The sequence below is a fragment of the Hoplias malabaricus genome, chromosome 10, assembly GCF_029633855.1.
Source record: "Hoplias malabaricus isolate fHopMal1 chromosome 10, fHopMal1.hap1, whole genome shotgun sequence".
NCBI classification, from domain to species: Eukaryota; Metazoa; Chordata; class Actinopteri; order Characiformes; family Erythrinidae; genus Hoplias; species Hoplias malabaricus.
Genome location: NC_089809.1, coordinates 20,693,795 through 20,705,928, shown reverse-complemented (window position 1 = coordinate 20,705,928; position 12,134 = coordinate 20,693,795). Strand labels below are relative to the sequence as shown.

The 12,134-nt window shown below is 38.3% G+C and overlaps 1 protein-coding gene across 2 annotated transcripts in view; it reads left to right on the top strand.

Moving 5' to 3' along the window:
- Positions 1-11,155, top strand: part of LOC136708314 (CREB-regulated transcription coactivator 2-like) — a 28,162-nt gene extending 17,007 nt beyond the window's left edge. For both annotated transcript variants that reach the window (XM_066682790.1, XM_066682789.1), the window contains 5 exons: positions 351-814; positions 2,064-2,603; positions 4,086-4,172; positions 4,274-4,469; positions 6,219-11,155. In XM_066682790.1, the coding sequence (XP_066538887.1) occupies positions 351-814; positions 2,064-2,603; positions 4,086-4,172; positions 4,274-4,469; positions 6,219-6,418 (1,487 nt within the window). In that variant the 3' untranslated portion in view covers positions 6,419-11,155. The remainder of the gene's footprint in view (positions 1-350; positions 815-2,063; positions 2,604-4,085; positions 4,173-4,273; positions 4,470-6,218) is intronic.
- The last annotated feature ends 979 nt before the right edge of the window (positions 11,156-12,134 follow it).

Below are 12,134 nucleotides of genomic sequence, written 5' to 3'. Positions count from 1 at the left end.
TCTGGTGACTTAGGTGTTGGCCACATCAGAGTGTTATGTCTGAGAAAGGGAGGGAGTGGGTGTGCATGTTATCGGAAGTAGCAGCCTGTCTTATCTTCATACAACGAAGTTACTCACCACACAGGATGTAGTGTCCTCATGCTCTCTCTTTCCTTTACAGAGCAGCATGATTGACACACCAGTCAGGCACTTAGAAGGTTCCCATTTACATTGGGTGTGTTAATATATGTTAGGATGGAAAGATGTCTAGAAGAGCAGATTACACCTTTTTTTATATATATTTTTTTTTGAAAGCTATTTCTAACACAATTTATTTTGTCTCTAATCCTTTGTTTTATTCTCTCTCTCAGGTCTCCTGTCCTCACTTCAGGGCACACTCAGTAATCCCTCCCTTCAGTCGTCACTTAGCAACCCAAATATCCAGTCATCTTTGAGCAGCCATTCTTTCCCCAACTCCCTTAGCTCCACCTCCCTGCAGTCATCACTTAGCAACCCTTCCCTGCAGTCCTCTCTCAGCTCCTCCCCTTCTTTGCAGTCCTCTCTCAGCAACCAGTCCTTGCAGTCCTCACTGAGTAATTCTTCCCTAAGTGGACAGTCCCTCCAGTCAGCAAATAGTGCAGTGACTGGGTCAGGCTCCTGTTTGAGTTCGTACCCTTCACTATTACCTGGCCAGGTACAGTCGCAGATGAGCACTTCCCCCCGGAGACGAGCCCAGCTCACACCACTCAATCTGCCCATCGGCCCGGAGTCCCGCAGGCACCTCTCCAAACAGTTCTCACCTACTATATCCCCCACACTGTCTGCGATCACACAGGTAAACACTCCAGTTCAGTTAGCACTCCTGTGTCATTGCTGTCCAGTGAAAAACATTTATCTCCATTTTTGTGGATTTTTTGCTTACTACATCATTAGGACACTAATTATTCACACTGAGTGAAAATTGCATGATGACCCAATAGAAATTCTCCAAAAATACTTGGAATAAAATTAGTGCTGCACAATATATCGGTGGACGATATATATTTTTTGCAGATGTGGATATATTTTAGTTATTGTTATAGGTCCAGTATTGGAATTTTAGCTGATATTACACTGATGACGTAAATATACAACTTGCTGTGGGGGTGTTTTTCGCAGTTTCTGCAGAGAACACTTTCTGAGATAAAATTTCTCCGTGGTGAAAACTAATTTAAAATATCAGCAACACTCAGTGCACGCACATATAGATGGCAGTGTAAACACACACACACACACACACACACACACACACAGCATGTGTTAGACGACAAAATGTATTCTCAACAACCACTGTGCAGGAGCCCTTCTTATATAAAACACTTGAAAATAAATATGCAGTCATTTAGCATCCGAATACTACTAAATAATGTTTTCTTTGGTACTGTAATATGCCAATAAGGTTTTTGATTAAATACGGTAAAGAGAAAAGTAGTTTACTTAAATAGTTTTTTTACACTATAAAAGGTGAACCAACTCTGAAAGTTTGTTTTTCGCAGTGTCTTGTGAATTTTCTCCACCATGCTGCAGGTGTGCTGAGAATTGTGGGTAACTGAGAGCCATGAAGGATGCATCTGTTGCATCCTTCAAATCTCTCTGAAAGTAGGCTGCATTTCACCCTTCACATTGGAACAGCCTTCTGTGACGTAGTGGCCGAGAACTACAGCCTAGGCTCACCCTCGCTCTCCAAAACCCACAGCAGACTGATCTTCCATACATACATATTTTTTTACTTCTTCATGTTTATTGCATGAATATGATGCAGTAGGCCTAAATCATAATTATTGTAAGAATAATATAAAATGCTACATTGTGTATGTATAACGCACAATACTATTACCCATACAATTGCAAGAAAAAGTAGGTGAACCCTTTGGGATTACTTGGATTTCTGCATACATTGGTCATTAAATGTGTTCTGATCTTCATCTAAGTTACAACAATAGAAAAACAAGAGTGATTTGTTAGTGTATTGTTATTAATGCTCTAAAATAATTTAATCATTTTGCGATAAATGATTAATAACCTCTCTTCTCATCTTTGACCAGGGTGTTCCACTAGATACCAGTAAGCTCTTGATGGACCAGAGATTACCGCCCTACCCCTACAGTCAGTCACAGCAGGCCCAGTGTACTGACACCCAAAGAAACTGCTCCTCACCACAGACTGCTCAGCCAGCAGTCCATCAGCAACAATTACAGCCACAGCAGCAACAACCGGGCCAGCAATCACAGCGGCACACACACTCACACGCACATACACATCGCACTCAGACCCAGGTGCCATCACAAGTCATGCAGTTACAACTGCAAAACATGCAGAACCTGCGCAAAACTCAGAATTTACAGTTGCACCAGGGACGGCAAGGTTCCCATCTCCCGGCACAATTGCAGCAGAATCAGAATCGTAGCAGTAGCGTAGACACGCAAGGGCCAGTGAACTCCCAGAATGTGCATGAGCCAGAGACACAGACACAGGTCACTAGCCAGGCAGATGAGCAGCCTGCACAGCAAGTACAGCAGAACCAGAGCCTCCCACAGCTTCAGCAGATCAGCCAGTCTCTCGCCAGTGACCTGGGGCTTTACAACGTGAGTAATCTATCATCTTTCTAAAGCTTGGGCTACAAAGCTCGTTTTAAAAATACCCAGGGGGTATTAGGCTACCTAATGCTGAAGTCATGATTTCAAATGAATTTACTAGTCATAGATTTAGCAGTCTGATAAATAGGAAAATAATTGTCCAGTCAAGTAAATAAAAATACAGTTGAACGTTATTGGATACAAAATACTGGAGCAGCATTCAAGAGCTTCCCTCCTCGGGGAGATAACCTAGCAAGCATGTATAGGGGTAATCCATTTTGGGTCAGTACAGTAGACCTGATGTACAGTAACATGATGCTACTAGGTGGATGGACAGATATCCTAGCTTGGAATCATATAGTGTGTAAATGGAGGAGTCTTAATTAATGTGTGTATACTCATTTATCATTTATTAAATATACATTTATCAGCAATAACATTAAAGTCACATCTTTGCTTTATTTTTAGTTTTATTTCCATATGTGTAGATTCAGACATCTTTAATCCAATGCAACTGTTAATCTTGTGTTGTGTTTTTCCTTTATCTAACTAGTCCATCAGTTGTCACAGGACACTGTTGGCTGGATATTTTGTGGTTGGATTATTTTCATTCAAACAGTGACACCTAGATGTGTAAAAACTCCAGCAACACTGCTGTGTCTGATCCACTTGTACTTACATAAGACACATTTATTCCCTATCAGTACTCTTGTATAAATACTGTCTGAAAAGGCATGTTTTCCTTTGCCATGTAAATAAGTCTGGTTCCTGCTTGTGGTTACGTGTGAATGAGAAGGAAGAAGGTGTTAATTACAACTTTATTCTTTATGCTCATCTTAAAAGAAGAGGTCAGATTTAGGCTCACCTGAACTTTAATTTTTGAGTGCAAAAACACCATCAACCAAGGTATTACCTGGGGCTACTGATGGCTCATCTGAAGTCCTGTTGTCCAAAAGATCTAAATCAGTAAATGAGCTCGTAGATTCTTGTGTCCTCCCTTGCTTGTTTGTGGACTGCTTTTAGGAGGATTGCTGAGGTAATACAGGAGAACAATAGTTTCCTTTTTTTGTATATTGTCCGTTTTTAGCTCTGTGCCGGGTACAGTTTCCAGCCAGCTTTATTTGGAAAGGTGCATGATGCCAGAATCCATACTGCACTGCCTTTGTTTATGCCATTGTAGCTCATAAAACATGCTGACAGGTGTCAGACATTAATACATCTCCATTCAGAACCTTGGTTGTTTTTAACATAGTTAGTTTGTCAAGCTGAAAATTGTGTGCTTTCCCCATCAAAACTCTGTCATGTTATATCAACTATCAGTTTCAGGGAGTTCTGGCATGCAGTATGTCTAAATTAATTAACATTCAACAATTTACTCACAAATGCAAATAAAATTATAGAAGTTAATCTGTGCAATACTTGACAAGTTTTATATTTCTAGAAAGGCAGTGTTACCAGTGTATCCAATTCAGTCCATTTGTGCTGTTGCAGGAGTCTTTGTTGTTGAATTCTCTGCTGGATGATCCATACTTGGGCCTGCAGCTCACTGGCCGGCAAAACCAGAACATGTCTCAGCAGGTGAGTACCATATGTAAGATGCTTTGATTAAAGCTGTTAAATGGTTTATCATTTTTGCTCTCTGAATGCATTTCAACATCTGTATACATTTTCATATGTAGTTCAATATGGACTCTCAGGAGTGTTTACCTTTTAACCACAATCTGGGCTCTGGATCTATCGGTAAGTGTCAGGATGGATCCTACTCTAGTCACCAGGGGGTGCTAGATTTATTGGAGTCTACAGAGCAGCAATTCCTTAACCCGAATCAGAACTATGGAGGTGGACGGCATGCTGTCCCCAATATCATATTAACTGGTGAGTTGTGCACACATGTCTGGTTTTATTAATGTTTCTTTAACCAGTATTTCAGACATTCCTAAATTTAAAGGGGACATACTATGGAAAAGAAATAACTTTTTTGAGTGCATTAGCACGTTCAGCTCTTTATAACTGTCCTGCCCCCTCTTCTGAATATCACACTTAGTACAAAGATGAGGTCAAAATCAGCAAAACAAACAGAATTAATGTGGAGAAATAAGTGCTGAGCAAAATCATGACTGGAGAAGAAAGAGAGCAGAGGAAAATGGCTAAAATCCCAAGCTTTTGCTCCTTAATCCTCACTCCTGCGCACATGTGCTGGACAGAGCACTGAAGTAAACAGTGGCTCATTTCTCATTTAAAGGAACAGGCACTGAAACCAGTCGTTCTGAACAGGGCTGTTCAGATGGGGGAGAGCAGTGCTGTGTTGTTTGATCCCTGTGATATTTTGATGAATGCATTTCACAGATGTTTCATTGAGACCCCTGTTTAAGTTGTGGAAAAGGGGATAATATGTCCTCTTCAAATTTGAACACACTGAGTGATTATATAAAGCAGTGTGGTCTAATATAAATACATGATCCTTGAATCTCCTACATGACATCGTCATTTTCAGGTTTCTAAAGGAACATGTACAATGAAATGTATTGTTGTTGTCATTAAAGTGAATATAATCTTTAATTGCCTGCTCAATACTTCTTTTACTGCTGCAGTTTAAAATGTCAAGCATGGCATATAGGCTGTATCATTAGGTTTTTAGTATTATTAAGCTGTAATATTAAGAGATCATGGGGTGGTTTCTCAAAACCATTTTGAATTGTGATTTTTCAATAGTCTAGGACTAGGCTTAATCCCTGTCTGGGATTCCACCCCCATGTGTACACTGTGAGTCAAAGGTTTCGGGACACACGCTTGAATGTATTTAGAATAATGATTTGCACTGAAATAATTTTCATTTTTATATTAAGTGAAAATTGTTTTAGATTTAAAACATATTTCAAATACCTCCCACTACTAAGGATGAATCCCAATTCTTAATTTTAATTCACCTCAGGTTTTCAAGTGTTATCTTGCCCCTTGGAACTGAGATAGGTGTAGTGGTTAAAATTTTCCTCTACAAAATGGGTCACTTCTTCCAAGAGCCTGATACACCATCAGAAGAGAAAAAAACAGCTGCGCTTCTGCAGCAATAGCAGAGCTTCTGGAAATAACACAGTAAAGTTATAGATATTCATTTATTATCTGTAACCGCTTATCCAATTCAGGGTCGAGGTGGGTCCAGAGCCTACCTGGAATCATTGGGCGCAAGGCGGGGAATACACCCTGGAGGGGACGCCAGTCCTTCACAGGGCAACACAGACACACACACATTCACTCACACCTACGGACACTTTGGAGTCACCAATCCAACTACCGACGTGTGTTTTTGGACCGCGGGAGGAAACCCACGGGGAGAACACACCAACTCCTCACAGACAGTCACCCGGAGCGGGAATCGAACCCACAACCTCCAGGTCCCTGGAGCTGTGTGACTGCGACACTACCTGCTGCGCCACCGTGCCGCCCAGTTATAGATATAACAAGCTATAATCTATAGTTTGTGTCTCAATTAATACTGTATTTCTGAATTATTACTTATGGAATACATGGAAAGTATTATGTTTCTCCTCATTCTGCATTTATTCATATTTACATACAATTATCTAGTGATTTTGATATGAAACGAGATTATTGTGTTTTCTGCAGGTGACTCTCCTCCTGGTCTGTCTAAGGAGATCACAAACGCTTTATCTGGAGTTCCAGGGTTTGAAATGGACCCGTTCTGTTCAGATGACCCACTCAGGATGGACCCACTGGCTCTGGACGGGCTTGGCATGCTTACGGATGGAGATCTGCTGGCTGATCCTACTGTGGAAGATTCCTTTCGTTCTGACCGACTCAAGTGAACAAAAGGAGGCAAGACGGAGATGACGGGGGGAACAGAAGGATGAGTGGAATCTTTAGTATTCAGAAGGAAATGGAAAGAAACATGGTTGTCCCCATAGCATCTCTGAGTAATGAATGAAATCTTCAAGGCATTCCAGTGGAATGTCTCATCAGTCTCCACCATCTATGGGCTTAAAAACTGCTGAAAAGATTCCTGAATGGGACCAAATATGTTGAACAAGTGTTGGTCCAGCTGTTTTTGCTCTTTATGCGCCAGGCACTTATTGAGATTTCTCTTGTGATGCAAAAGTAAATGTAGGCATTAGCTTGTCTGAATCCTTTCTGCATGTTAAAAGATGCACTTCAGATTATGTGACTCTCACAAAGGCATCAAGCATGTGATATCAGCTCTTGGCAGAGTAGTCTCACTCAACTTGAAAATATGCGAGAGAAGATGCTCTTTTTGTATTTATGATGCTCCCACAAGTGAGGACCTTGGAAAACGGGCCAAGTTTCTTTGTTCACTAAATGAAGAGGAATCGCCAAATATGAATACAACCAACTTGACCATGTCACTGTATGTCCCTGATGGTAAAGCTTATTCTTTTTACTAAAAGAGTATTTATTAAGTCCAAACTGAAATGTTGTTGTTCAGTACAGAGTTCTCTTATTTTTCATGGCCTCGTCGTCGACCTAAATTTGCCTTGTATTTATTTTACAAGGCTTTAATTATGTCCACTCTGCTATAAAGCCACAAAATTAGAAAGTGTCTTTGATATAGTAACAGAGTGTCGTTGCACCAAAGTGTCTGGAAAATGATTGTGTTTTTTGCTCACAGACAAACGTATTTCCTTATGACATAATGTTTTAGATTTTTCTCTAAAAATTTGCCCCCTAAATATTTATTTTCTTTTTATGCCTCTTATGAAGCATAAAGCTTGTGGATGTGATGTGACAACAGAAGTTTGTGTTAGTTCTGCTGTCTTATGTGTCTGACTGAGCTGGTACGCTGGAGCTCAGTTCATCATCTTTGTGCCCCCCTCCCCAACTCTCCCAGCTGAGCTGAAATCTGCAGCCCTGCTAATATAACATTGCCTATGCTGTTGCATGAACTGATTTATCAGAAGTGTGATTTCCATCCAAATGGACACACATTGATGCATTTGTGTTCTAATGGCTGTCCCTCGTGTGGTTTGCTTGTGTCCGTTGGAATGTGTTTGTTTGGAGCTGGAGAATGCAGCCCAATTTTTTTTCTGTCACTGTGATATGCATCTCTTACTGCTCCCCCTGCCTGCCTTTGCACATACCCACTCCTGAACAAGGCCATATTCAAAGGACTACATATTTTGTGTAACAAATAGTGTGTACTATGAAGTTTATTTTTTAACAGAGTAAGTCTAGATGTACATGTATATAAATGTATTCATATAATAAGTGTATAAATTAAGGAAGAGAAGCCTATTTCTGATGGAATGCACCAAAGCGTTGTCATTCAGGTGGATGAGTTTTATTTGTTGAAGCCACAGGATATTTTAGTTTGCTCTGTTTGCCTTCTGTGATATTGTCATTGCATTGAGATTTTAAAAAAAAATACATTGATATTTTTAGAAATAATTGTACAATTGCAGTGTTTAGTATCCCTCCACTGCTATGTGTGTTACTAACTGCATTTATGTTGGTTATATATTTACCATGAGAAACAGATGGATAATAGGAGCACATCTAAAAAAACAAAATGCCAGAATGTGCAGTACAGAAAAGCCTTTTATTTTACTGTAATTATAATCAAATTCATAAGATCACAGGTTTTAGTTTCTTTTTTTTCCAATTTGTGTTTATACCAGAATGACCAAAAGTACAACAAACCCAAAATTTAAACAAAATACAATTATATACATAATACTTTAATATAAAAAGTTACTTACAATAAGTTGTTTTATATTAATATTCAGTCAGGCTCCACTTGGCTGGGACCAGCTTTTAATATTCTGCTGGGTATATGCAGAAATGTGAGAAGATCACAGAACTGTGAATGGTTGCACACAAGTCTATATTCTGGCCCTTTCACGTGGTTTGCAGATTGTGATTAAGATGAGTGTTACTTTGATTGTGACTCCTAGTGAAAAGACCAATCATTCAGAAGAACTGTGAAAGGGGCAGAAAAAGTGCTTCGTGCAAAAATCAAGTATTGCTTAAATAATTTATTTAAAGAAATTTAAGATCAATCTAGAAACATTGTAATGCCATCACAGATGTAATGCTATTTACAGGTATTTTTTTCAAGCAGCTGCATTTTGAACAAGTTTCAGTATGTATCTGTGTCTTTTATGCAAACTGAAAGTATGAGTCAATTATATGGCACATTAAGTCAATGTCTAATTTGTGCAGTATTCCTGAAAGAAAGTGGAATTGTGTAAGGTGGAGATCAAATCAGAGTTAAGAGTAACACCTAGAGTCATTACTTCAGGCTTGATGCTGTAGTTTTCTTAATACTTTTATATTTTAGGCCATCTTCAACACCAGCCATGTTACAGAGGCTTAAAACATTGTGATGTGTGCACAAGTCCACTACGGGTCATCTGCTGTCTTATATATGCAGTGTCTTTACGTAAAGTAGCCTTATGCCTGCACTAATTTAGATTTCTATGAAGACTGTGCTTGGAAACACTCAGTGGATTGTGTGTATTCCAGAGACTGGTTCCCTATTTATTCCTCTGGGACTGCTATATCACATACCTTTCACCATTTTTAGTTTAAGACCTTTTGATTAAATTCAGGTAGTAATATAGTTCCATCCTATTTGAGATATGCTGCAGTTGCTATAGTAGAAAGTGATGTATGAATGACATCATGTCAGTTAGACTCTGGAAAGCTGGTTCTGGACATTATTGTAGGATAACCCATAATGTAACTTCTGGGTTGAATAGAGTGTTTTTGAACAGGAGTAGCACCACACTGCTGGGCCGCAGGACCATAATTGGTGACCCCTTGTGTAGGAAGTGAGCAAATATTTGACAGTCAAAGGGCTCTTTAGCAGTCACTAATATTTCTTGCTTGTATCACTTTTGCATTTTAATGCCTACTACTCTGAGACTAGCCTTGCGTCTGAAATGCTATACTGTACGAATTAGAGGATGTTCTTGAGTATAAAATGGATATTGTTAGAATGTTTAGAGCGTTGAACAATTACGTATATTAAAAAAAAAAATTAGACCAATTTGGAAAACTTGAATACATTTACCATATTAATTCTAACTGTATAAACTACATAGTAACAAGTAGCTGATTGGCTGTCTGCCCATTTATGCCATTATTTTATTTATAACTTTTTTTTTTTTACCACCAGGTTGGTAAACCTCATAAACATGAGAAATTCTAAATAATGCAGAGATCCCAAGTTCTGGAGACACAATGGCTCTGCACAATTTTGTGTATTTTCTTCTCTGCCAAAAAAAAACTTGAACCAGGTGTTTTTGATAAGGCAAAACACAATGTGTAAGAACCCCAATGTCTTCATGTGTTAATATATTTTGCTAATACTGGACTAATTTAGTATGGTTGCGTTTTGGCACAGGCCATGTTTCCCCTGCAAAACACAGCATCCTGGAACACCTTAAATTTGGTAGATCAGACAATCTTACTGTGCACTCTCAGAACTGTGGTGGTTCATTAGTCAGGGACATGAGAAAACAGCTGAGGATGTTATGAACTATGCTTTACATAATCAGCGCAGGTCGCTGCTAGAGCTCAGATGGATGATGTTGTAATGCCACTCGATATTATTAAATTAGTTCCATTAAACATACTTGATGTATATTCACTGTATAATCGTATGTTGTCATTAACTACATGTTGTGTAGTAGAGCAGTACCAACCTCAGCTGTGACTCTGAACCACAAGCTCTGTATATTTCTTTCCATCTCGGTCCCAGTCAGTCTGATCCTATCTATAGTCTCTTCTCCAGATTATGCATGCAGTCCCAGAGGTCTGAGTTGGGAGACACAAAACAGAGGAAAGCTGTGATGAGAAATTTAGTTGGAAAAGGGATGCTCTGTTGTGGCCTTCAGTTTCAGCAAACAAGGCTTTGTTACTGAGAAATGACTGAGTATTTTCAGACTTTGAAAATTATTGATTAATTTCTAAGACCATATATGTTTGGAAAGATTTTAGATCATAACTGTGCAAACTATTTTCATGACGTGAAAAAGATTTTCTTAAAAAAAATGTAAAATTAAAAAAGAAAAAGAAAAAGAAATTATTTTCCTATGTTACAAATGCACGTGTAACGGTTGTATGCACGCTTCTGACCTCTAACTGCACTGTAGAATGAGACTTGGACTTGCCATCTATGTATTAATGAAAACTCACTGCAATGTTCATGAAAGTGCAGTTCTGTTCCCTGCCTGAAAGGGGTGGCTGTTGAACAGCTAATAAGAGCTAAAGCAGAGGTCTAAAGATATTTTGACATGTTTATGGACATAATTGAAACGTTCTCTGTTCCGTTTTCTGTGTCATTATGTGCTTGAGCTTGCAATGGTTTTGTAGTCCTAGCTTTACTTCTATGTTAAATATGGGGGAAAATGTGTTTGCTTAAGTCATACCTTTACATTTGTTACTTTTAAATTTATTTTGATAACCAGGGAATCCTTAATGTTGTAAATAATATACCTAAACTATAGGTGCTTCTAACAGAATATTTTTAAGACTGTATCCTCATGATATTTTACAAAAAAAAAAAAAAAAGAAAAGATAAATAAAGAATTTAATTGAATGTGTACAAAAGGGTAATGAAATCTTTATTTCTGACTGTTGCTGACTACGTGGGAATGAAGAGGTCTTTTGGGTTTGTTTATTCATTTAATCAATTTTATTAAATTATTTTAATGGCTTTTTGAAAATACGGAAATTTCCTTCACTCTGTATCTCTTATGCATGACCATAATTATTCGTCATTGCAGCCCATCAGCAGAAGCTTTAGCCGAGATGTTACAGTGCTGTCCCCTTTTGTCCCATCACAGTAATGCCAGAAGTATGGCACAGCGGCTACTGTGTCGGTGTTCTGACTAGTACTACCTTGTCGAAATATGCTATTTTGCATGCTCAGACCAAAATTATTTATTTGTTCATGTGTTTTTTGTGTTAAAAATGTTTTTCTCCGGTGAATTACACATATTTCACTGTTATTATTTGCATGAGTTTTCCAAAACTGTACACAGTGAATTAAATGAAAAAAAAAAATTCAATTTCTTATCCCCGTAGTAATCTTATAATATCTTTAATAAGGGGTATTTGGGCTGTGCATATCTCCTGCTTATACTTCTGTCGGCAGCATCTCCTGATACACTACATTTAGCTCACCTACTATTTTATTTAAACTGTACGTATAAAAGTACCCCATGGAAGCACATTTCGACAAGGTAGCACAACTCGTCAAAACACCTGTTTTTTTTTTTTTTTATAACGGTTTCTTCAGCTGAGCCAATGATAAAGTACGACAATAAATTTTTAAATATCATTTGATTTGATTACAACAACGTACATGTTATTAATGAATTGGTTTGTTAGTTATGAGCTTTAATCATAACTAAATCTGTGTCGTTGTCAGTTATCAAAGTAAGCGTCAGCCAGTTATGTTAGCTAGTGCTAACAGAGCTATGCTAAGTTACCTCAAGATTTAAAGGTCTTCCATTTCCTTTAGCAAATGAAAAATTCTTAAAATAAATATTTTACAGTTAC